Here is a 27,158-nt window from a genome sequence, read left to right on the forward strand (position 1 = left end):
CCCAGAGAGCCCGTTGGGGGTCTAAACAAGTGAGAATTCTAAAAATATACGAATAGCCTCCCACTGAACTTAATTAATGTTTGCAAAGGCAATGCATCTCAAGCATTGGAGTTTGGCCTGTCGTTAGTAATGGTTCACTTGCGACGCATCTCCCAGATTCCAGAACGACGTGGTTAAGAGATGGTTTTTAGAATAAAGACAATGGGGATGTATTACTAAGCTCCCCAGACAGACAGCACTCTCTTTCTTTGGTCATTTTGGCCAAGCTTGGGTTGGCTGGGTGGACTCCCCGCTCACCAAGTCACCTTTGGGTATCCATCTCAAGGATCTTAAGAATGTCACCAGAGACACTTGGACTCTCGAGAACGGATGAAAGAGATAAAAGACCATGTTCTCCAAAGCACATGGAGAGTTAGAAGCCACACCTTCTCACCTCCCTAACTGGCAACCAGGAGGGAGCCCCTGCTTGAACTGGTTTGGGATGACATTCGGTCAAGTCCCGCCCAGCAGTGAAAGCCAGGAAACGAAGGATGCCCACGTCCTCTGTGCTCTTGCCAGGACTCGATCCGGAGGATGCAGATGCTAAATGCTAGAGCTTTCCCTGTCACCTCGTAATTTAGGATGAGGACCTGCTTCCTCTCCGCTGCACTTGAAAGTGAACATTCAAGGAGTGGGAATAGAAACCAGACTCAGGAAAGGAGAGAGAGAGGCAAAGAGATGACTGGCAATCCGACAGAGTGTGTCTCCTGGGGAAAGGCGACTGGATCTTCAATGCAGACTATGACAAATTGAGAGCAGACACAGGTCTATTTTTTTCTAGGTCACCCTAGGGGACCAATCTAACCTATTTACGAGTGGTCTCAGGGGAGGTGTCTTTAGATAGCTATCTTGTCACCATCCTTTTCGTCATCTTCCGTGATCACTTTGGGTCCCTCCTCTCTGAGCAGAGTCTCACCTGCAAGACAAGCACAGATCTGCAATTAGGTGCCTCTCATTAAAACCCTAGATAGCCATTCAGCACAGACACAGCACAGAGGAACATGGCAACCCCCAAAGCTTCCCGAGTCCGAACAGCTAAGGGTGGCAGCAGAGAGCGAGGGGGTGCTGGGTGGCCTTATTTGGCCTTCCCTGGGGAGCTGTGGCTCAGTGAGGACCCTACTCTGGTTAGGAGGGGATGCTCAACCTGGGGGTCAGAGGTAACTTCCGCCTCTTCTCCACCTTCTGTGTTTTTGTTTGTGGCACTGTGGGTGGGAAGCACATGGATTTGGGAGTCCAAGTGATTTGGATTCTCATTCTGCCACTTGGTTGGTGTTGGGCCAGCTAACACCTTCACGTCTCGACTGTCTGTTACGGAGCAGGAGGGCGGGGATACTTCTATAAAGGGTCATTTTGACAATTAAGTAAGACATATGTAACAATGCTCAGCCCAGAGCCATACCCAGGAGCAACCGCAAGTCAGCTTTTCCTCTGTTTTCACCGTTGGCCAGTTTGTTTTCCTCTTGTAAAGCGGCGGTAAGCCCCATGGAGTCAAGCTCGAACGCATTCGACTAACATCAGGGGAAAATCCTGAGTCTAGGCTCCGAACATGCTGTTTCTAAATGCTGGCACTAGTCAATAAGTTTACACAGTTCAGAGCGAAATAAGAAAGTAAGGAACAGATAGTGAGTTTTCACACAGCTCTGTGGCTACAGTATATAAAAAAGCTACTCTTTATTTCAAGCTAACTCTTTTTCTTCTTTGGGGGATTAAACTATCACTTCTTATGGGAAATTTTAGGGATGTTAGATGGTTACTTTCTTAGCATCCTTACTAATCCAAATTCAAAGTTCCTATCCATCCCTAGAGTGCACCCCGCGGGGTTTTATTTAAAAATTTTACTGATCTGTGAAATTCTGAAACCTGAGAAAAATCATCTGGACCGATCAGCCAGGAAAAGACCATCCGAGGAGGTCTGGGTGGTCGTGCTCATCCTGTGAATGGTGAAATGGGGTCGTTTTAACACAAAGACAAAGGACACTGTGATTCAAGGCCAGCCCTCCCCAACTCTGCCGTGCCCCCAGGCAGCCAGTGTCACTTCCCATCCTTGCCCACCACTGCATTGCACACCCCCCCATAATTAGAGACCTTCCTGTTCATGAAGTGCTTTATAAAGAGCTACCCTTTGGGGAGGAGAGCAGTGCACCACAAGAGGCCTTTCTACAAACCCTGGAAGTCATTCAACAGCAGCAAATTAATGAAAACTATGTGCTGATCTTAATGACTGCTCATTTGATTCAGTTCCGAGTGTGTTCGTGTGTGGTTCTTTACCAATTAGCTGATATTTATTGGAGAAGAAAACAATTTCAAGAGTCTAGCTGAAACTAAGTCTTTGGCGTAAATCACTTATGAAACACAGTGGGAGATCTTCTTCTCTTGCACCAGCTGCACAGAGGTTCGGGTTTTTATTTGGAACAAAGGCTGTCTTGCCAGGAGAACACAGAATTGGCTAGGCGGACCCTGCAAACTTTCCACCTTATCTTCCTTGATGTGGCTTCACATGAAGCCAAAATTGGAATTAATTCAAAAAGGGCAAGAGCCTTCAAACCCCCAGGTCCCAGTTGACTTTCTGATCATTTTGAGTATCTTTTGACTCCTGCTCATGTGAACCTCTCCGGATTCCAAGGAAGGCTCCCCCCTGTTTAAGTCAAGGTCAGCCATCAAAGTCGGCCCTTGCCAGAGTGGGCTAGGCCTTCCACAGGAACATGGGAGATAATTGCAGCTGAAACATGAACTAGCTTTAGTGTTTGTAGAGCTGAGCATTAATCTTATCGTGGGAAATACATGGTAGTTCATAAAAATCTTGATTTTTATGACTATCACAGCTTAGAAAGAGGCTTCTATCAGTATCATCTACAGGGAAGCACCACCTTCTTATTCTCCATGCTTACTGTTGTTGGCTCAGCTCAGGTGAACATGAACAAGGTTGGCTAACTGTGGCCTTTCTGGTTTAACCCAGGTCTGATCCTCATGCTGTCCTGTGGGAAGCAGAGGTATGTCACTGACGGAATGTCCTACAGCCAGAGAGCTTTGCCTTCGCTGGTCATTCAACTTTGAGTAGGTCACTTAACCTATCTGAGCCTTTTTCATCTGTAAAACTGGCCATGAAAGAGTTTGTATTTCACACAGTGGGGGAGGGGGGTATTGCCACCAGCCAGACAGATTTAGGCGTCAGCCACACCTCACCTGAGGCTCCATTACATCACTTTTACATCAGAGGAATCACTGGACAATACGTCCCTCTCCCCCACTGGACGGGGAGGTCCTCATAAGGTATTTCAGCATCCAACATGGGACTTGGCATACAGCAGGGACTTAGAAAATGCCACTTTCTTCCCTTCCAGTCTCCGTGCTGGAGAGCTTAGGAGACTTGGACGCTTGTTAGAGCTGGCTGTGTTTTTAGGCCAAAGCCACGGTCTCCAAGGGTTGGTCTCCAAGGGTTGGTCCAAGGTCTCCAAGGGTTGGTTAGCCTTGCAGCAAGCTGTCTTAGGCCATGAGCCCACCCAGAGCCCCGTCTAAAGCTGGCCACCTGCATTCCAGACGTGTGCCTCTGATTCACGGGAGCCAGGGCCAGACACTGCCTCCCCCAGTAAACCACACCGGACAGAAGGCTGTTCCCAGCAGGACAGAAGAGGTGTCACTTTGAAAGGGTGTGCCAGTCTTCTTCCTACAAGTGTAGCATTGAGCTTCGATCTCCAAAGGCTATAGCTCATGATCCAATTTTCCAGGAGGCTTTTTTCCAATGACTCTGGACTCATTATTCTTTACTTTCCTGGGTTTCTTTTGCCAGAGATTGGAATGAAAGACTTCGTTTTCCTTAAGTAGACCTCAGCTACTCAGATTCCACCAACCACAACCCAATACCCCCTGCCACACAGCCAGAGGGGCACTCCTGACACAGTCAGCAAGAGGGGAGACCCGGTGACCAGGGGCCAAGCTGGGAGCAAAACCTCAGGCTGTTACTGAAGCCCAAGATGACTCACTGAGGACTCGTCTGGCAATTGGAACCCATCAAATAAGCTCATTAACCGAGGGGAAGGAAGGTAGTTAGTGGAGATTTAGAACAGAGCAAACCCTTGTCCAGTCCTCACTTGCCAAGGGCTAACGAGAGGAGACGTCTCCGGAGTGCACTTGTCTGCGCGCTCCTCTCCACACCATCAGAACCCCTGTGAGTCTCTCCAAACATCTGCTGAAGGCTCTGTCCTTATCAGCTTAACTAGCGTTTCGATTACTGCCAAATCTTTAGATACTAAAAGCCTCTTCAAAAATAAAGTGCTTCAGCTAATATGCTAATAAAAGCTAGAGTCACAGAACACTATCTGTAATTGCAAAATACTCACAACACGGAGATTTGCTGAGTCAGGGAATTTCCTAAAAAGTCCCTGGATATACAACCCCCCCTCTCCAGCCCGGTGTACCTTGCGCTGTTTGAGAAACATTTGTTATTCAATCAGAAGCTGCTGTCTTATGATACAGCTATTAGGAGGCAGGCCGCTTCCATTGCCAGATAAACAGAGCTCAACATTTTAGGAAGTTCCTCGAATGACACACTTATACAGAGAGGTAAAACCTGGTGGCTAAGAAAATTCTCACTTTGAGAAACGGGCTGACTTATCTCAAAGAACGTAAGGTTGAGCGGAGAATGAAAGGGAGCTAGCATTTATTGAGGTCTTTCAACTAAGCCAGGAGCTGTGCTGAGTACTCTCTCCGCTTCCTTTAATTGTGTGAACACTCCGAGGAGACGGGTTTTAATGGCCCTCCTTCCTGAGGTGGGTGAAGCAAAGGAGGCTCTTAGAGTGTGTGACAGTTGCCCAGGGTCACAAAGCTAGAACGGAGCAGAACCAGAGGTCAAACCGAGACCTTCCCGACCCCAAAGCCCAGGCCCAGCACTGTGTGCAGATGACCCCTGCACCAGCCTCCCGAGAAGAGCTTCCATCACCATAAATACAAGAATGGGTAGAAAATAATCATTCTCCTAATGGAGAACTTGGAACTGCAGAATTGTGATCTCCAAATAGAGTATGTTTTAAAAAAAACAAATACTTATTGAGCATTGCTATGCAGAAGGGACTGAACTAGGCACCCAGGTCAAGGCCAGCAGCCGAGGGCAATCATAGCCAGTTCTCATGAACCCATCACACAAGTCATTGATATAAGTCAATTGAAATAACAGCCACAAGAACAATAAGAACAAAGAGATGACAAAGTCATGGTGTTTGCCTGCCTACGTCTGATTCAGAGCTAGTGCAGAGTAGGAAAGGGTCATTGTGGACTTGGATGGGTCTGTTAGCAGAGACTTTGCATCGGCCGAGATTTGAAAGGGGACTAGAAGTTGGATGGAGGCAGAGCTTGGGGGCAATGTGGGAAGGGCTGGAGGCCCCATGTAGGGAGGAGCACATGTAGCTGATGACAAGCACGTTCCTTAAGTGGCAGGTTCGGACCCTTCCCATTGGTCCTTGGTCCGTTTCTCCGGAGCTGGGCCTCTTGTGCCCCATGCCTCCTGGCCTGGTCTTTTCCTCAGAAGCCAGTGACCTTGCGTGGGTCCCTGACAGCCTTTCCATGGTGTCTTCTCCTGTACTGTCCATATTTCTTTATTTTCCTTATCAAGTGAAATAATGGGGCAACATGGTTTTACAGTAGCAGCCAGAGCTCATCGCCTCCCCCAAGCAGCCCCTGTGGATTGCTGTCTCGTCTTTGCACACGCATGTGTAGAGCAGAGCTTGCTCAGAGGCCTGCGGTGATGCGGTGCACCAAGCCCCTGCCCACAGGTGGGAGGGCCCTGGGTCAAGACCCCCGTGGGTGGTTTCTGAGCATAATTTCATCCGTTCATTCATCATCTAATCATCCTGTCATTGACCCAGTCATCAAATCAGCCATTCCTCCCGAAACTTCAACCACAGAAAACTTCGAAGTGGCTAAGTTACTTAAATGATCTACCAGTTTCTTTATCTGTAAAGGGAGATAATAGCTACTCTATTGTGTTATTCAGTTGATTAAAAAACTGCGTCCTCTACCACCCTGCCCCCACTATCTACATAGAACACATACACACACACACACACACACAACGTCATGCTCTGATCATCTGTATACATGGCTTATCCCCCAATTCGCACACAAAACTTTCAGGGACAAGACTGTAGCTTATACACTGGCTGCCCTCCAGCCTGGGGTTTTGAACAATTCAGCACAATTTCTTGGCTTGCTTTGACACATATAAAGATAGCTATTACTACTTCTGCATCTATCTTTCTCTCCCTCTCCCTCTCTCTTCCTCCTGTTTTGAGGACCTGGTCAATGTGTCCAAGTGTCTTGGGAGAATCAGCCCTTGGCTATCGAATGCTTGATCCACGGAAGACTGGGGAAGGGGGCATTTCAAGTCTTCTCAAGGACCTGCTGACATTTCTGTTTCCTTGGATCAGTGAATTTGGCCGGTTCTGCTGAAGTATGAGCAATGCTCCCACTCTACCGCCATCTCCACGTCAGCTCCGGGGGAACTGCCAGTGAGGGGGAACCCGAAAGGTGGCCGCAAATGAGGACCCCGCCTGGAGCACTTCTGAGCAACACAGATTGCTGGGCAGGACAAAGGCCATGGCCGTGCCACCTCCAGATGGTAAGGCTCTTGACCTGTTCCCAACCCTTGCTGCAAATGGCCTACACCAGCACTTTTTACCTGCTGCCCAGGGGGCCGGGTTCAGGGCAGGTGTGTCTTTTCTCCTTGGCTTTTTCTGTTCCAGGTCAGTGTTGTGAAGGGCTGGACTCATTTTGCCCTTTGGATGTCTCTCTTGGACCTCGTATCTTTGAATTAAATGCTCGGAAAGCACACCTGCATAGATGGGGGAACGGAGGGAGAAACAGGGTTGAATACATACATCCTCACAGCTACCGTCTGCGTGCCCATCTTTGCACTTACGCTGGTGATTGCTGCCACCATATCTGTTCACATTTATCCCAATAACAGCGTTTTCTTTCTAAGAACTAGTACCCACTGAGGCTACACTAGAGAATATCTATGCGAAGGGCTGTACGTGCCTGATGCGAATGTAACGTTATTCCCACCATCACACGTGGGGAGAGAGTGGAGCAAGGGAACATGCCCCAGGAATGCGGCTTGCAGGTGCCGGGCCAGGAACGGAGCCCAGGGTCAGCTGCCTCCTGGTCAGAGAGACGGGTTGTTTGCTGCTGCGCGAGCCACGTGCTCAGCTCTTCAGTGACTTCGTTAGTTCTGTGCCTCCCCAACCTGCCTTCTCACCTCTCTTCTTTTCTACGGGAAGTTTTTCTCCATCATTTATAAACACTCCGAAAACAGCCTCCTCTATGACCCCTCCACAATCCACAGCCCAGACTGAGCTCCCAGGCCCTTAACTAAGGACGTCCAGTATGACACTACTTCTTACTGCTCACTGCAGCTATTTCTGTGCCTTTGTTGTTTGCTTGTTTAAAATTGAATTTATTGGGGTAGCATTGGTCCTTCCCAGAACACTCTTGTGTTCTTTTGCTTTGTATCCATTTAAGTGGGTTATGAATAGAGAGGACCTTAAATAAGTGGACTGGAGTGAGGGAGAAAAGGAAATAAAACATTGGGGGACAGGAGAGTGTCACATGTCATGTCTCACATGCAAGGTTGTTATGGGGACATGATAACTGCTCACCAAACCATTTTGCTTTGCTCTGGGACACATTAGCTGGGTTATATTTCCCAGCCTCCCTTGTGGTCAGGTGAGGCCCGTGACAGAAGGAAGCGATATGATTCTCTGCAGACCTGTCCATGTTCCACTCTGTCCCCCGCCGTGTCTGATATGCACTGTGACTTTGGAAAGTGCACTGATGATGCCTCAACCTCCGTTAGCTCAAGCCCCTGAGTGACCGTTTGTTTGGAGCAGAAGTTGCCCCTAACCCCCAACTTCCACTGTTGGTGAGTGAGAAATAAACTTGCATCGTGCCGTGCACTAACATTTCAGAATGTGCCTGTTACAGCAGCTGGCTGCATTACTTAGTTACAACCAAGACAGGTGGGGACACGGTACCAATGATTAAGAAACACCCACATGGTTGAGGAAGAAATGGAAGACTGTGATGTAGCAGCAAACAGGCCCCCTTCACAGGCACGCAAACCGACCTCGTGGTCCTCACCTGGAATGAAAGGCGGGATGTGCAGGGCCGGCGTGTCTTTCCTCCGGGGCTTTTTTTGGTCTGACTCAATGTTCACAGCGACCTGTACATTTTTTCCACTTCTTGGCGTCTTTTTGAGCTCACAGTCCTTAATCAACTGCTCGGAGAGGTCATCTGATTTTGACAGGAGGCAAAGAGAAAATGAACACGACATGCATCAGGGCCTGGTCAAAGATGGTCAGTTTCCAATTCCACCTGATGGAAGGAACAGAAGCCACTGGTCTGAAAAAAAAAGGTATTTCTCTACTGCGGACTATACTACAGAGAACTTCAGTGGCCACTCAGTCCACTGTGGCCACTATAATGAAATGGAACAGTAGAATTCCGTGAAACCCCAAATGAGTGGACTGAAATGGGATTGATAATCAAGGCAAAGAGAAACTTTGGGAGAACAGGTTCTCTGGGCTAAATGCTCCTTCTCGATTTCATTTCCTCAATCCTTGCTTTCTTTGGAGACCCCCGAGGGCCAGTAGGAGCCTTACACTCTCCTGGGTCTTGCAGAAAGGTATTCAGTACGCTACTCACCTTGACTTCTCCAGACAGCCAGGTCACGCTGCTGGCTCGCACTTGGGCTTCAGGTTGGTCTTTTCATTGCCCTGGCTTTGCAGGTCTCCTATTTGCCCAAGAGTCTTCTTAGAGATTAAGGATTATACCCTTTTTTGAATTTTATTCCTAATCACTTCTCCTTCCAATAAATGCTAAAGAGGCAGAGTAGGACCTACTTGAGTTTAAATATTGCTCTGCACTTGCCAGTTCTGAGAACTGGGCCTTAGTTTCTAGACACTTAAGTATTCTCTCAGCTTTTAAGTGGTGATAATAGTCCTGGTTGGTGTGGCTCAGCGGATTGAGCACTTGCCTGGGAACCAAAGGGTTGCCAGTTTGATTCCTAGTCAGGGCATATGCCTGGGTTGCAGGCCTGGTCAAGCAAGCCTCCAGTAGGGGGCATGTGAGAAGCCACCACACATTGATGTTTCTCTCCCTCTCTTTCTCCCTCCCTCCCCTTCTCTCTAAAAATAAATAAATAAATACTGTCAGTAGGTGTGTGCATGTGTGTGTGTGTGTGTGTGAGAGAGAGAGAGACGGAACTAAAGTTGACAATTTTGGCACTTCTTAGATTTGATATATTTCAGATGCTCAAAAAATGTCCACTCTGACCACCACTCACCCCTAACACTTTTCACTAGGCACAGAGGAAACTCCCGATGTTCAGAAGTCCTTCCACGCTGACCCGAGTCTTGGGTGACTTCTTATTTTCTGGATACCCATGGCCTTTTGCTCATGTGACACCTTCTTTGCCCTCTTTGATGACAGGTATCTTGTGTTTTATCTCCTCAGCAACAATGAATAAATATTTGTTGAATGTATGCTTGAACAAATGGCCTCAAACATGCAATGTATAAGAACCTATTCTGTTAGGATTCAAAGAAGCTATAAGGCAATGCACCTATTTGTCTCCTCTGAAAACTCACTGTTGCCTGGATACAGTCTGGCCAGATCTACTAAGGATGAATGTAGGGAAATTCAGAGATTAATAGGATCTTTTCAACCCCTGTCCCTCCCTTCTTTCCTTCCTCTCTTTCTGTCTTTTATTTCTATTTTTTTGAAAGTATTCAGGTCAATTTCTTTCAAACATTGAAGATTCAATGTATCAAACCTTTTCACTTCAGTTTTGTGGATTTAGACATAACTTGTGTCATTATTCATTTATTTACTCAACAAATGTTGATTGAGCCAGGCCTTGAACTAAGCAGTGCTGAAACGACAAGAAATGGTCCCTGATTTCAACTTGCTTATGGTCTGTGGGGCTTTATAGCTCGATGATTCTTTGTCTTCGAAAACTCAATATACACGAAGACCCTGCCATCAGAAGTATTTAATAGCCACTACATAATTACAGCTGTATCATCAAAAGATCACAATACATAACCAAGAAATCAAATAGCATCATTTTCTTCAGCCAATTTAATAGTAATAGATGTTCCCCTTTACCAAAAAACAACTCCAGTCATTGCAATTTAATAGACATTAACCGAGACTGTACTCCGTGTAAGACACAAGACTATATGAAAGGGGAACTTTATTGAGTGCTACTCATGTAGTAGGTGATTCCAAATCATTCTAGTGTGTGGAATGGACCAACATCTTTTTCGATTTGTCAATGCCTGGTTTACCAGAAGGCCCGGTGAAAGGCTGAGGGTTACCTTGCTGGTGGGTAAGGGCATCGGGATCAGACCCAGGCCCTTGGGACTAAAAATCTGCATGCCTGGCTGAAATGCAATTTTCAAGATTCGTTACCACACAGCGCAGTCAGTTTCCCCCCACTTTACACACACCATGGACATTTGCCGTGTGAAGGAATGTTGCTTGGAGCTGGTGCTGCCCAGCTGTGGGGTCTCTGGAGGCCCAGGCTGGATGGAGACTAGCCAGGGGTCACCACTCCACCCCAGGATGTGACTCAGTCCCCAGAACAGAGACCAAGGTATTTGCTTCAATTTTGACTTTTACTTCAATTACACATTTCTCCATTTTTGGAGAAATCTTGACATAAAATATCTGATGGCAAATCGGGGGTGGGGAGGCATAACCAGGCGAGGCATAAACAAAGGCTATGAATATGCAAAAGGCCCATCCATCAAAAGTCTGAGTGTCTCATTTTTAGAAATGGGTAGAGGCGGAGATGTTTCTGGTATTTTCATTACAAAGGTTATGCAAAAAGTCAGTTCTGGAAAGGAAACAGATTGGCAATAAAGCAGAAAAAGGCTATTTAAAATTCTGTCTTGATAGGCAAAGAGAGATATTTGAAATATTTTATTGGCGTTGCACACGGGGTGTAAGTGTGCCGGGAACCACTGGAAACACACTTCGCTGCCGCATTCCATTTATTGCCTCAAAAATGCTCTGCCTGGAACTCTCTCAGACCCCCCTAAAGATAACACTGCCGTTCCTCTCTAACAAATGTCTCCCCGGTGCTTCAGCTAATATTTATGTGGCAGACCCCACGAACCCATGGCTATTTGTCTGTCCATCTGGCGTTGGCGCTCACCAGAAGGCACACACTGTCGGGGTTTGGGGGGCCTCCCTCTGGCTGGCCTGCAAACTGAATGCGAGGACCCTCCTTTCTGACTCCTGCCACCCATATGCCCACTGCCACACTCACCCAAGTGGCTGCAGCGAGGGTCGAGCTGGTCCAGTCTGTCTTCTGAGAGCTCTGGTGGCTGCATCTGCTCAGTGGACATCATCGACGAAGGGCCGGTGTGTGTATTTCTTCCGTAGCACTACAGAGGTGTCAAATACAAGCCCATTAGCATGTGTCAGATACAAGCCCATTAGCATGTCTTCTGTTCATCCATTCATTTGTTAAGCAAGTGTATTTTTTGAGCACTTAGTATGTTCCCAACCCAACCCCATTTTCCAAGTCTGCCCTTTCTGCTTAGCTACTAGAAGAAGCTCTAACATGAAATTTAAGCTATCAACAAAACAAGTAAGTCTCTCCTAGACACATGCACACAGATTTATGGGTAATTGTCATATAGCAAATATTCAATATTTGCCCTCTCTCGGATGCACTGTGGGAGTGTCAGAATGTCAAGTCTGAATTAGAAAAGAGTTAGCCGGGAGTTACAGAATATATTGATTAAACCTTACCTATATTTTCTCTGTTGAGTTTTACAAAGCAAGATTATGCCTACTTCACAGATGAGGAAACTAAGGCTCAGAAAACTTAATTTGTTTAATCAAATATCTATTAAAGATCCACTCTTGGACCCACATCCACTCCTGCAGATTTCCATTAGACACTCAAGTCTCTTAAAAACAGAGTGAGCCCTGGTTGGTGTACCTCAGTGGATTGAGCACAGGCCTGCAAACCAGAGGATCACGGTTCGATTCCCAGTCAGGGCACATGCCTGGGTTGCAGGCTGGTTCCCTGCAGGCCAACTCCCAGCAGGGGACACGCAAAAAGCAACCATACATTGATGTTTCTCTCCCCCTCTCCTTCCCCTCTAAAGGTAAATAAATAAATAAAATCTTTAAAAAAAAAAAAACAGAGCAAATTTTCTGAGCCTGAATTGAACAAGGCTTCTGGTTTTCGAGCTTTACGTCCTCCGTAAGTTTAAAGTAACGAGACTTCCTCTCTACCCATGCTATGATGGTGATAGAGAAGTGGTAGGAAAGAACCTAGGTTTAGAAATAGATTTTTATTATTTTCTCCCTAGAGCTTCCTGACATTAGAGCCAGTCTGCTCCCCTCCCCTCCTCACCCCTGTCTTTCCTAGACCACAAACCCATCAAACTTTCCTGAGCTATTAGCTGTTGATATTGCCCAGGAGAAGTGGAAATCCAGAATGAACATGTGTCAGGTCTAAGTGAGAAACGCATTAGTTGAGATTTATAGGCAACCTTCATTAGCGTACCTAGATTCTGTCTCTTGAGTTTCTTGCAGATAATTTATTACTCATGTCCTACCTTAGTGAGAATGTGGGGGAGGAGTAAGACTAAAATGAGATTCAGGTTCTCTTGAGATTCCTAGATCCCTAGGCACGCAGAGGAACACAGGGACTAGCTGTGGTTACCGTATGGAGCTCAAAGAATTAGTTCAACTCAGTTGTCTTTGGAGGAATAAGCCGATTTTCTCCGAGAGGCCTGGAGGGCCTCCTGTGCAGGCTGACATCATTGCACAGCAGATGGAGCCGTTCAGGGATTACTTGAGTGGCTTTTAGTGTCAGTTGGAGCAGACTGATTATACTGAGTGACCTCAGCAGAAATCAATTTAGACCGTTGTCTTTAGTGTTTGTTAGAGACTCCCAACTCCCTGGGACCACAAAGAAGTAGGCTGTTAACTTTGGTGCCACCCCCACCTGCTTGAGTGGAGAGGAGGGCTGTGGGCCACCTCTCTGGGTGAGTGGGCTTGGTGCTGGGACCGAGAGGGAAAGTGACAGCCTCAAACGTGGCCTGGGCATCTACTTACGCAACCTCCTCTGCTTTGGGCAGAATGACATTAGCTCTGCTATAGACTTTGTGCTGAAAATGACCCTGCAGAGAGAACCCGGTCAAAAGATTCATTGTCCGGAAGCAGAAATGGAGGCTCAGAGGGGTTCCAACGACCTCCCATTGGTTGGGCACTTTGAGTCGGAGTCATCACCGGAAGCTGGGACCCCTGCCTTCTGCTCTAGGTCCTGTCTGACAATACCACCCCTCTCCTCCTGCGCCCCCAGAGCTGAGCTCTCCTTTGTACTCAGATCACATGGCTGGTCCTAGGTGCTCAGTAGATGGCTATTTAAATCAAACTTGAGTTTTCAAGTCAAATAGATCTGGACTAAATCTCAGCTCTTTAACTAAAAGGCCACAAGACTCTGATGAAGTAGCTAAACCGAAATGGTGCAGCAAGGGGGATGGAGTTCGTGGGCAATGCCATGACCCATGCCTCTCCCCCGACAAGCTATGGCTGCTGCGGTAGAATTTGCAAAGGCTGGCACCTTTGTGACTGCCAACTGGCACCCAGGGACACATGTCCTCTTCTGCCCCCTACCCCACTCTTACCCTCAGTTCTCTGATCTGTAACATAGAGATGACATTGCCTATCTTGTAGAGTTACTCTGAAGATTAAACAGGATAGCTTTCCGCTTTGCATATTGTAGGAGACCTTTGTTAAGTAACATTGTCTATACCCGACTGAACAGCTGGTTAATGGAGACCAGGTGTATGACTGAAAACGTCTACAGACTTATTGAATCTTCCCTTTTCATTTAAATGCTGAACCACAGGACGGCCAGCCTTCCTTCACTTGAACAAAGCCATTATCGCTGTGCTGGACTTGAGAGACAGACAAGCCCGCCCTTGGGAGATGACTTGTGCAAGTGTCACAAGTCCAGCGATTCGTACCAAACCTGACACCTGCTTCCTGCCAGGGTAGCACCTGGCGTCTGTGGGGAAACAAGGCTCTTTTAAATCAGTGTGACTACAAGGACGACGGTGGTGAACTGGCACGCCTCTGTGGGCTAGGGGGCTGAGAGGTGATGCCCCAATTTGGGATTTTCCACTACAAAAATACCCCATGCTGAGCAAGGATGTTTTGCCCATGGGATTAGAAGACATTTTTATCATGGATGATGTCATTATGATCGTGGCAAAAACAGTAACAAAAACAAAAAAAAACCCTTCACATGAAGGAAAGAATAAGTAAGGGGAAGACAGAGATACTTGGAGTTCAGCATCACCTTGTAAATAACTGTCATTTAACCTGCCTGTTGAATGTGAGTTGAGATGACCTCCCCCCTCCCCACTCCCCGTTTCTATCCTCACAGAAGGGTGCTCTGTGGCCTGAGCCATTGTAAGCTGAGAGTAGCTCTAATTCTTGCCCTAGGAAATGGAATGTCTCTAGTTCCTACTCCTGATCTGCCTGACTCCTCTCTTAACAGTCTCCACGTCCAGCCGCAGGGAGGGGGCTCTGCTGTTATCTTGCTGCCCTGAGAGGGTTTCGTCACCTCCCCCAGCAGCTCTCCGCCCTTTGGGAACATCCCGAGCACCTGAGTGCCTGCTCCCCCCAGGTCTTCGGGCTCCAACCAAAGGCCTGGGCCCTTCGGATTGGGGGTGTTTCATAACTGCTCTCTAGTCCAAAGATTTGTGATCCTATACATTCTCTTGTGACTTAGGGGTTCAGCACAGTCTCTGAATGTCAACACTCACACTGTGAGGACTTGGACTGCCACGGTCACGGCCAATATCAGCTTGCAGAGCCAGGGCCTGCGTGTTGTGGGCATCGGGAAACTTCTACCATGAACACCCCAGAGGGGCCTCTGGAAGCACCAGAATCACGTGCATTAGTCTGCAGCACACAGGGGAATATTTGCACTAAAGGACACAACTAACGACTGCAAAAATTCGTATTGGCTACCAAACGCACTTACATTGATCGGAACAATAGAAAACGTTGGTTTTCAGAGTGTTTCAGATTCCTTGGAGAATAAAGCATTCTGGGTCTGTATTATTTTTTCCATTGTTGTCATTTGAGAGAAATGTGGGTGTCCTGGTGTAGCACACACAAGGGACCAAGTGATATCATTTCAGGGGGTGGAGGAGGTTTTCAGGACCCCAACGCTAACCTCTTGTTATTTTTTTCCCCAATGCTAAACTCTGGCAACTAACTTCCTCTTGCTAACTCTAACACTTCAAAAAAAAAAAAAAACACAAAAAAACCCTCCCTTCCTCCACCCAGAGAGATACCTATGAAGCTAACGCCACTGAGGCAGGAGATACATTATTAAGTGATGTGGCACATAGAGGGGTTCTAACACACATGTCATTTGCTCTTTTGAGAACAGGTTCTAAAAGGTCCAGGGCCTGGGTGACGGGGAGGGAACCCCACCCATTAAGTTGCAGAAGAACAGGATGAGAACTCATTTGGGGGAAGCTGCCTCCACTAGCTCAGAGCCCATTGCTATTTCCGGAAGGCAGTGGTGCTACTTCTGCTGCTAAAAACACACTGGCCAGTTCAATCTGAGGTCCGGAGCTGGTCTGGGCATTTTGTCCTTTCTCTTCCCACTGAGTAGATTCCTCAGCTGGGTGTTAGAATATGGAATTTAACCATGGGTAGAAAACTCCTTACATACTGCAAGCATTTGGTGTTGGGGGGCAATATGAGGTAACAACAAATGTTTGGTTACTTGTGCCATTCCCTGAGTGACCTTGAGGGCGTTATATGTCCTAGAAACGGAATTTCTGCATCTGCAAAATGGGATGATCTTGGCCCCTCTCTAGGGTCGCTGAGAGAGTGAACGGCACAGTGTACGTGGAGCTCCCAGCCCCGGCCCCACCGCACACCAATGAGAAGCAGTGGGAGATGCCCTCTGGGCTCTGTCACCCCCCCCCACACACACACACCTGATTACACTAGCTGTGTCCAAACTGAACCACTGGAATCCTCTCCCATCTCTGGCCTTCCTGAAGCTAATGTTGAGGTCAGAACAATGCGAGGTCCAAACCAACTTCAAGGTCCTGGGGACATGGTAATACTGGTTCTCAAGGGAAGAGTGAGCTGACACTCAGTTTAATCTGGCGGTCTTGTAAAGAATTTCCCCAAAGCCATCAGGCCTGGATTTACTTGGTGGAAGAACAGGTGAGAAGGTTATGTCCACGGCCCATTATAGTGCTTGGTAAAAGGACCCTCTGGTTCCGTAAAATTCATATCCTTTGTCCCGTCTCCTTTTAACCCGAGGATGGAATTCAGGTCAAAGAGCACCCCATTTTGAGATCAGTCTTGCTCATTTAGAAGACCTGAATGTGCAGTATTCCCAAAGGAGTGACTGACTCTTCCTTGAAGTAGGGCAGGGAGAGGTGCTCTGATAAGCACACTCTCCCCAGCCTTCAGCTAAGGCTCCTCACTCCTCTAACAGGCAGCTACACCAGTGTTCTGCCTGAAACTTCCAATTTAATTTGCAAGGACCCTGGTCCTTACACATCTTAGGACTACACCTCCCTTGGAAAGTGACTGGGAAGTGGTGACCTTTCCTGCTCCCCTCCCAGCCCCAACTTAGCCTTGCTCCGGAAAACAATGTTCTCCTCTCCCCATCCCAGCCACTTTCTGCAGCCTTCTTTGCTCAGCAACCATAAACTTACTGAAAACTTGTTTTTCTCCCCACCAAGTTCTCAGAGTGAAAAATCCGAGGCACTTACCTGTCCGAACAGGTGCTGGGGTGAGAGGTCCAGAGGTGGGGAGGGCGAGCTTCCTCCCTGAAGCTGGGCTGGCTCCTCTTTAGCTTCAGCCGCTGCTGCTGCCCAGCTCCAGCTCCTCTTATCAAGGGACCAGCTGCGCTGTTGCCATGGGGATGCTCCGCTTCTCAGGCGCCAGGGCAAGGGGGATGGAGCGGGAAGGAGGGCTGATTTCACAGCCACCAGTCCCAACTGCAATCGCTGCTCATTACAAGCCCCCACACCCACAGTTGTGCTTTGAGCACCTCTGAGGGCAAGGCTGGGGAAAGGCCAAGACCCTTTAATCTCCATGACAACAGGGGTTGTTGGGGGTCTCACTTTGCAAATATGGAAATTAAGGCACTGAGAGGTTAAGTGGCTTGTCCAAAAGGTACCGCAAGCTAATTCTTACCCTCACATCCACTGAGTTCAAATTTTAAGTACTTTCGCTCACACACTGCCGCCTCTGAGAGACCAGAAGGAAGACAGTAGCAATCGCTGACATTTCCAAAAAGTTTCCCATGTGCCAGGCAGTCTTGACATTTATTCCTTATGACATCCTGTGAGATAAACTGGTGCTGTTATCCCCACAAACCTGATTAATCCTCTGCCTGAGGTCTCCCCACTAGGAAGTGGGAAGGTCTGACCCGGACAATCCAGTGCTAGAATCCACGCCCTTCACCACTTTGCAGTACTACTCACCAAAGAGAGTGTTTCAGAGAGAAACATCCCACCAAAGGCAGCAGCCACCTCCATAAACATTAGTGGGAGTATGAGGCAAGGAATAATGTGCTTCCTTAAAGGAATTAAACCAAAAGTCCCACTATCAGGGATCCGCCTGCATTCCAGGAAAGGCTTGGGACCAATGGGTGTTTAAGCCAGGGTGGGGGTGGGGCCTGCCCTTGGCAGGAGAGGAAGGGTCTGTGTCACCCCCCTCCCCAGAGCAAATGGCCTGTACTGATTGGAGGCGCAGCAGCTTGGAGCCACTGGTCCAGGAGTCAAGAGCAGGGAGGTGAGCCTGGGCGGTCAGAATGGAAGGGCTTCAGACACCTGAGCTTAGACAAGAGGCCACCCCCAATGATGCCCCAGAGATGGGTTCTCACAGAACAGGTGTGAGTGTTGTTTCCTTTCCTCCCTGAGGCTGCAGGCAGGGCAGGGCCCAAGAGGACTCTCTGTGGCTTCAACTACCCGTTCATCTCTGGTCCCTGGTACTGAGTTGTCAACGCCTCCTTTCCATTTGCCAGCATCCCAAACAATAGGGCTGGAACCCTAGTAAACTCATCCTGAGGCTGACTCCCAGGGCTAGCATTTCTTCAGAGGCCCTGGTAACAAATCCATAGGAGGGGGCTTCCTCATTTGATCCAGTTTGTCTGGGCCCTTCCTGGAACCTCCTAACTGGAGATGGAGGCTGCCCAAAGGTAATGCTCCTGGTTCTGATGGAGAGATCCCTGGACTCCGAGGGGAAGCCCCTCCAATCAGCCCTCTGTTCCAAACCGCCTGCTTCTCACTGCTTATCAACAGCTTTGCCAGCCAATGGGTTACCAGCATCCTCATTTCCAAACTTACATGGGAAGATCACACTTTCTTCCTAAACTCTTCCATTCTTTCTAACTTAAACCTTTTGTGAGATACCTGTAGATTCGCATGCGGTTGTAAGAAATAATACAGAGAACTCTCCTGTTCCCTTCAAGCAGTTTCCCCAATGGTGCCAACTTGCGAAACTACAGCACAGTATCTCAGACAGCATATTGATATGAATACAGTCAAGATACAGAACAGTTTCTTACCGTAAGGATCCCTCATGGCACCCTTGTATAGCCACACCCACCGCCCTCCCCTCTGGTCCATCCTGGTCCTCACTTTCCCTGCCCCTCCCGACCCCTGAACCCCCAACGGCCACTAATCTGTCTTCCATTTCCATCATTTTGTCATTACAAAAGTGTTTTATGATGGAAGCATATGGTATGTACACCTTTGGGTTTGGCTTCCCCCCTCCACACACACAACATTATTTCTGGTGATTTATCCAGTTTATTTCAGGGGCCAATAATTTGTTTCTTTTTATCACTGAGTAGTATTCCACAGTAAGTACCAAAGTTTAACCATTTACAGATTATAGGAAACCTGGCTTGTTCCTAGTGTTTGCAATTTACAAATAAAGTTCTTATGAAAGTTCATGTACAGGCTTTTGTGTAAACATAAATATCCATTTCTCTGGATAACTACCTCAGAGTGCAATTGTTGGCTCTTAGGGCAACTGTATACTGAATTTTAAAAGAAATTGCAAAGAATGAACAACTTGTCCAGGATGAGTCTGATTTCCATCAGCTTTTGGTGAGTGATGCAGTTTCTGCACATGTTTGCCAGCATTCTGTGCTGTTGTAATTTTGTTGGTCGTTCTCATAGGTGCATCATGGCGTCTCATGGTGGTTTTCCTTTGCCTTCCTCTGCTGATTAGCAATGTTGGACATCTTTTCATGTGCTTGTCTGCTGTCTACTTGTTTCTTTGGTGAACTCTTTCTTCACGTCTTTCACCCATTTCCTAACTGGACTTTTTTTTTTACTATTGAGTTTTGAAAATTCTTTGTATATTCTAGATACCAGTCCTTTGTCAGTAATATATTTTTGCCAGTGTTTTCTCCTAGTTTATCATTTGGACTCTCAAACTTAACAAGAGTCTTTCATAGAGCAAGTTTTAAATTTGTATCAATCCCACTTATTACTAAATTAATTTTAAAGGATATGAAGTTGAGATTCCTTCTGAGGCTCCTCAGAGAAGCTGAACTGTGTGAGGAATTTTAAAGCGCTCTTTTGTCACTTAATTTCCCAAGTTCAGAGGGAATATTTTCAGAGGGAGAAGAGTATGAATTCCTTATTTCCCCTTTGAATAGACATGTGAGCGTCTCCCAAGTTCAGGTTGTTGTTGTGGGTGGTTTTTTCCAGGGCTTTCTACACACACTTTAACTGATTATGCCCAACCCCCCTTTTAAGGCAGATGTGAAGAGCAACTAGATGGCAGATGGATGGTAATGTAAATCTATACCTTGGAGAGTTCTAAATAACAGCCACATATGTGCAGCGTTGAAGTCAGACCCTTGGCCTACGGTGTTCCGGTGTAAGTGCAAGGAGCCCTACGTCCACAACGTGATGGGTGGGTCGGTCCAGGAGCCTCAGATAGGCGGCTGATGGCTTCTGGCTTCACTTCTGATGGATGCCTGATGGTAACTAGCTTTAAATGAATATGCTTTTATTTTAATCTCAAATATTCAATCTTAATGAAGAAGAATGATCACAGTGGTATACATTTCCAGACAATTTATTTTAGTCAGTAGCCTATAAGATGTGCGTTCCAATATTTGCCTTCTGAGGTCAGTCCAGGGCCATTTCTGTGTTTATGGGCTATGGGCTCCAGCTTGCAGCAGTGCGTGAGGAGAAAGAGAGAGAGGTCGGGGGGAAGAAGAGAGGGAAACTGAGCATTTGCAGGTTGGTTTAATCCCAGACACCCTGCTGGATCTCTGGCTGTCTCCTTCAGCCCTTAGAAAGTATCGGCTTCAGACTGATAACTTTTGGGAAGCGAGTGTCTGGCTCTCTGCTTTGGGCGGTTTTAACCACGTTTTAGTTCTTCATGACAGAAGACTATTTGAGTTAATCAGTATCAAATTCTGATGTCATTTATTCTCATCCAATTGTAACAAAAATCTAGAACACATTTAATATTTCAGAAATCAATGGCCAAATACTTAATAAGTGCTTATTTAAATGAAAGGTAATATTACTCATTTATTTGAGGTAACTGTAGATTCACATGCAATTATAGGAAAATGCACGGAGAGATAGGCCCCTCCTATTTTATGCCCAGTCTCCCCCAGTGAGATAAGATGTTCTGTAAGATAACAGTCGGATATCGCAACCGGATATTGACCTCAACACAATTCACTTGTCCTATTCCAGTCTCTCTAGTTGTGTGTGTATTTGGTCCCACTGAATTTTAGCCCCTGTGTAGGTTCACAGATCCACCACCGCAGTCCAGGTGCCGATCTCCTCCACCTCCGTGGGGACGCTGCACGTAGTTCTCTTACAGCCACGCCCACCTTCCCACTCCTCTTCTCTCTGCCCCTGTAACCGCAAATCTCTCTGCTACTCCTGCAATTAATGTTGTATAAATGGAATTATACAGCATATAACCTTTGCTATTGGCTTGTTTCACTCAGCTGAATTCTCTGGAGAGTCATCCAAGTTGTTCATTGTATCAAGAGTTAAATTTTTTTTTTAATTGTTGAGAAGGACTCTATGATATGGCTGTACCACAGTTTGTGTAGCCATCTACCTGTGAGGAATATTTGGGTTGATTCTAGCTGTCATCTGTGACAAATGGAGTTGGTCTGTATGTTTGTGGACAGGCTTGGTGTGAATGTAAGTTTTCATTTTTTCTGGGATAAATACCAAGGAGTTCAATTGCTGTCCTGTAAGGCAGCTGTATACTTATTTATTTTTACTTTTACTCTAATTGCCCCTTAAAACAGATTTCAATATGGTGATAACTAAGAAGACAAATGCATATGGGAATGAGCCCAAGTGTTGTTTAATTGTTTAATAACCACCCAACTATTTTCTAGAGTGGCTGTATTATTCTATATTCCTACCAGCAATACATGAATTTCTACGCATCATCACCAGCATTTGATGTTGTCACTATTTCTTGTTGTTGCCATTCTGAAACGTATGCAGTGGTATCTGACTGAAGTCTTAATTTGCGCTTCACTGATGACTAATGATTATTGAACATATTTTCAGTTTTCATGTACCTAATTTGCTATCAGCATATTCTTTTCCATGAAATATCTCTTTATGTCTTTTGCCCATCATCTAATTGGTTTTATTTTTAGTGTTAAATGTTGAAAGTTACTTATATATTCTAGATATTAGTTTTTGTTAAATATGTGAATTTAAAAGATATTCTCCTCATCTGTGGCTTATTTTTTAATCTTCATTGCCAACAACTTGGGCTTCACAGAGCAGAAGTTTTACATTTTGATTAGGTCCAATTTATCAATTTTTTTTATGTGTCATGATTTGATGACAAGTCTAAGACCTCTTTGCCTAGCCCTAGATCCTGAAATTTTCTCCTATTTTTCTGAAAGTTTACAGTTTTATATTTTACAGCTAAGTCTGTGATCCATTTTGAGTTCATTTTTACATAAGATTGAGGTTTAGGTCAAGGTTAATTATATTTTTTCAGCACCATTTGTTAAAAAGCTAAACTTCCTCCATTGAATTACTTTGCTTTTTGCTAAAACTCAGTTGGGCATAATTGTGTGGATCTGTCCCTGGGTTCTATTTGGTTCCATTTGTGTGTGTGCTTCTATGTCTCTGCCGATACCACAATATTAATTACACGGCTACAGAGTAAGCCTTAATACCCAGTAGACTAATTCTACTTTATTCCATCTTTGATAAGATTGTTTTATCTAGGAGCTGTGCCTTTTCATAGGACTTTTAGAATAAGCTTATTTATGTTTATAAAAAACCTTGCTTGGGTTTTGATAGGAATTTCATTTAAGCCTATACATTATTTTAAAGAAGAACCTACATCTATGAACATGGTATGTATCTCTACTTACTTAGGCATTATTTCATTTCTCCATCAACATTTCATAGTTTTCCATGTAGAGATTCTATTTGTGCTTTATTAAATAAGTACATAAGCACTTTATTTTCTTTGGAGAGACTGTAAATTACACAGTTTTAAAATTTGGATTCTGTATGTTTTAGTATATAGAGAGGTCATTGACTTTGGGTTGTTCTTTTATCCTGTGACTTTATCACACTTGCTTATTAATTAGTTCTAGGTTTTTGTAGTTTGGAGGGATTTTCTACATAAACTATAGTGCCATATACCAGTAGAGGTCATTTTATTTCTTTTTTAATATGTATGTCTTTTATTTCTTTTTCTTGCCTTGTTGTGTTGGCTAGAACTCTCAGCACTGAGTGCTAAGTAGTGACAGCAGACACCCTTGCTCCAGATGTTAGAGGGAAAGTATTCAGTCTCTCACCTCAGGTATGATGTTAGCCGGAGGTTCTTTGTAGATCCTTTTTTTTTAAAATTGAGTTGAGATAATTGCAGTCTATTTCTAAGTTGCTAAGAATTTTTTAAGTCAAAAATTGGTATTGGATTTTTTCAAATGCTTTTCTGCATCAATTGGTATGATCATATGATTTTATTTCTCAAACTTGTTAAGGTGGGTTACATAGCTTGATTTTCAAATGCTGAGCCAGCCTTGCATACTTGGAATAAATCCCACTTGAGCATAGTGTAGAAGTCTTTTATACTTTGTTAGATTCTGTTTGGTAATATTTTGTTGAGAATTTTTACATCTAAATTCATAAGAGATATTGGTCTGTAATTTTTTTTTGTTCTGTCTTTTTTTTGATTTTGCTAACACGTTAATACTGGCCTCCTAAAATGAGTTGGGAAGTAGTCCTTTCTCTTTCAGTTTGCAGAAGAAAACCATGGTAAACAAGTGTTTAAATGTTTGGTAGATTCTCCATTGAAACCATCTGGGCTTAGAAGTTTCTTTTGAGAGTTTTCAAAATACAAATTCTGACTGGAATTTATTGGTTCTAGAGCTCAGATGGCCTATTTAACATTAGTTAAATTTTGGTAGTTAATGATTTTGGAGAGTTAGTCCATTTCTTCTAAGTTATCGAATTTATGAGCACAAAGGCATTCCATTCTCTTTTCAATGGCTGGTGACTAGGTAGTCGTAGCTCCTATTTTATTCTTTACATTGGTAATTTTTGTTGGTTTTGCTAGAGGTACATGAATTTTGATACTTTTCCAAATAACCATATTTTTGTTTCACTGATTTTTCTCTATTGTTTTCACATTTTTAATTTTATTGATTTCTACCTGTTATTTGTATTATTTTTCTTTTTCTGCTTGCTTTGGATTTATTATATCCTTCACTTAGTAGTTTCTTGAGGAAGGAACTTAGGTTATTGATTTGATACTTCTATTCATTTCTAATATAAGCATGAATGATATAAGCTTCCATCTCAGCACTGCTTTGTCTGTACCACACATACTTTAATGTGTTGTTTTTTGTTTTTCTTTATTTCTAGGTATTTAAAATTTTCCTTTGAGACTTCCTTTTTTGACTTACAGATTTAGAAGTGTGTTGTTTAATTTCCACACGTTTGCAGATTTTTCTGTTGTTTTCCTGTGATTGATTTCTCATTTGACTCTATTGTGGTTGGAGAACTCAGTTTGTTTAACTTTAAAATTTTGCTGAGGTTTGTTTCATGGGTCAAGACGTGATCTATGGTTGGTGAATGTTCTATGGTTGCTCAAAATTTTTATTCCGCTGTTGTGGGATGGAGTGATATTTTGGCCTCAATGATAATTTCCTTCCAGAAATGTGGGTGAATTGCCTTTAAATGACTTGGGTTTGGGCTGGTTCCTACTTTGAGATGTCAGTAGATTTGCTTCAATATATCCAAGAATACACTACTTACCTGTCAGGACCTGATGCTGGAGCTTTCTGATGCTTGACTGGGGGTTTGGTCTGTGATGCATCCCCATTTTCCACACATGCCCATCTTTCATCCCACCTGTGTCTCTGCTGAGATTGTCTCTCATTTCTTGGACTGATTCAGTTTCAAGCCTTGCCCCACCCAGGTGCATTTGTATCTCCAGGTCTTGGCCCACAGTGGTTTGTTTTATCCAATGATGATCTCGAGTGAGAAGGTCCTTGAGCAGTATTTGGACCAAAGGAGCCATAGTTCCGATGACTTTGAAGGCCATTTTGACCCAGCAGGTCATAATTACACCAACTGGCCCTGCGCGCCATTCTGATCCAAACGACAATGGTCACTCTGACCTGGCTACCAAATTTTACCAAGTTCCCACTTCAAATCGCTGTATTCTGATTAATTCTCATCAAAACACCATGAGGTGTATATTATGTTATGTTAAAAGTTTGAAACCTGATTTTTGAAGACCTTGGTCACTTGTCAGCCAAAGAGCTACTGAAGGCCCCGGGAGCGACATGGCTTCAGGTCTGTCTTCTTCAGAACCAGTGTTCTCCCCTCTGCCTTGCTCTGTAATGAGTGGGACCCTCCCCTGGTCTCCGTGCTGCTGGTCTCTGCGTCCTGCTCTTCTAGTCTCCAGCGTCAATGAAACGGACAGATCTGACCTGTCATTCGCTCCCCTGTGAAAACCAAGCCCAGCTTATTCTTTTTGCATAATGTGCTTCCAGACCTGGACACCTGGCTATTGTATAAAATGGTGATCACCCCTCAGCAGAACAGCAGGGGAACCATGTGGCTTCATCCAGTTACTAATCCAAAGCTTTGCTTAAATATTAATTCTATCGTGGCTTCTCTGATGATCAATGAAGCAGTTGTGCTGAAGATGAGAAACATGCTGACACTATGCTGACTCGGGGCACCCGAATGCACCCTGGTCACTGGTTGCCTCTCACAGCACATGAGAATAAACAGGCCTTGTGGAGAATGAATTCGCCGCTCTTTCCCATGCTCGCTTCCTTCTAGCTAAGCTACCACAATTTTCCAAGTCTGAGACTTGCCTGGATGCTGAGAAACCTCCCCCAGAAAGGCAGGACAATAAAGGCACTGAGGCTAATCCCCTCTGCATCACCAGATCGTGTTGAATGTTACTGCAAACACCACATAAAGCTGCCTCATTGGAGGCAGCCAGTGAGGGGACTGCTGTCCCTGACCAGATGGTGACACAAACAGATTCCGCACACAGTTTATGGGGCATCTGCACACAGAGGGGGCAAGCACATCTATTTTCCCACAGGGCACATAGAACTTTAAGGTATACACAATGTCAGTGACAGCTTTTTTTGCTCAGAGGCAGTTAAGTGAGGGGCTCTTGTGTTTAAATTGTGCTGCAAAAATATTAGTAAGTAACTTCATTAACTCTGCATGAGCATAAAGAAAAATGTTGACCAAGACCAAGATTTTATGGTGTGGGAACAAAATCTTTTAAAGTTTTAGGACTTTGTCTCTTTGGTTTCAACTACATGAAAAATGACGCACAATTTAGGAATACGTGAAAGCAAATTTTAAACTGAGCGTGCATTTAAAATAGTGGCTATAACTTCTGCACTTGATTTCAAGGAAATGACATGCCTCATATTGCTGCACTCGTAAAGCCCGGTGGGAAGCTTTCATGCCCAGTGTCTGGCAACGGCCTCTCTGTGCAGCTCTGGCCTCTCCTCCCATCCAGTCACAGTGGCACAGTCTGACACAGGAGCTGCTCTGGGCTGCGCTCTGGTTGGACGGGGTGCTGAGCGGGTCTGCCTCTGAGCTGCGTTTGCACAGCGAGCACACAGTTAGTACTAGATTATATGTTCATCTGGGATTAAACTGAGATGTACACTGTGGGGGGAATAAGTCAGCCAGCCCTCGGTTCTGCCAATGTCTCCAGGAGGACTTGTCTCATATTCCATAAGCAAACAGCAAGCTTAAGAAAGCTCAAGGTAGAATATTAAGAACAGACAAAGGAGACATCAATGCAAGAAGCAATCCCAGAGATCAAGAGGGGCGTTCACAATAACTAAAGGGTCAGTTAATCAAGAATACATATCAATCATAACTCTACAGGTACCTAATAACAGGATTTAATGAAACAATAACTGACAGAACTAAAGGAACAAATAGAGAAATCCACAATTTTAGTTAGAGATTTTAACACATGTAGAAAAACAATCAAGAGCAATATAAAAGATCTGAATAACACAATTACTGAATTAAATGAGCTGACATTTTAGAACACTCTACTCAACAATATGTTCCTTTCAAGAGCATATAGAACATTACTAATATAGAATGTGTGGATCACACACACACACACACACACACACCCCACCTCAATTTCTAAAGATTGAAATAATACAGAATATATTTTCTGACCACAGTGGAATGAAATTAGAAATAAATAAAATGTTTGAGGGAATCCTCAAATATTTGGTGATTATGACACACTTAAAAACTTCCCATTGCTTTAGAAATAAAAATCAAGGATAACTACTTAGAACTGAATGATTACAAGAAATATAGCATATCAAATTTGGTAGGGTGTCATTAAAGAAATGTCTATAGGACAAAAATTACCAAAATGAATGCAAGAAAAAAGAGAAAACCTGAATAGCCCTTCATCTATACGGAAATTTAATGTATAATTAAAATCTTACACAAAGAAAACTGCCAGTCCAGATGGCTTCGCTGCTAAATTTA

At 44.9% G+C, this 27,158-nt stretch overlaps 1 protein-coding gene across 1 annotated transcript; it reads right to left on the reverse strand.

Moving 5' to 3' along the window:
- Positions 1-267: 267 nt before the first annotated feature.
- PPP1R17 (protein phosphatase 1 regulatory subunit 17) lies at positions 268-16,977 on the reverse strand. The gene is made up of 5 exons (XM_037041311.1): positions 16,878-16,977; positions 11,366-11,483; positions 8,170-8,322; positions 6,710-6,862; positions 268-955 (listed from the first exon to the last, which is right to left on the reverse strand). Exons 2-5 carry the CDS (start codon positions 11,445-11,447, stop codon positions 876-878), a joined length of 468 nt encoding a protein of 155 aa, XP_036897206.1. The 5' UTR covers positions 11,448-11,483; positions 16,878-16,977; the 3' UTR covers positions 268-875.
- Positions 16,978-27,158: the final 10,181 nt, after the last annotated feature.

Source organism: Sturnira hondurensis, unplaced genomic scaffold (genome assembly GCF_014824575.4).
Source record: "Sturnira hondurensis isolate 20B ecotype Veracruz unplaced genomic scaffold, ASM1482457v3 Scaffold0002840, whole genome shotgun sequence".
Classification (NCBI taxonomy): domain Eukaryota; kingdom Metazoa; phylum Chordata; class Mammalia; order Chiroptera; family Phyllostomidae; genus Sturnira; species Sturnira hondurensis.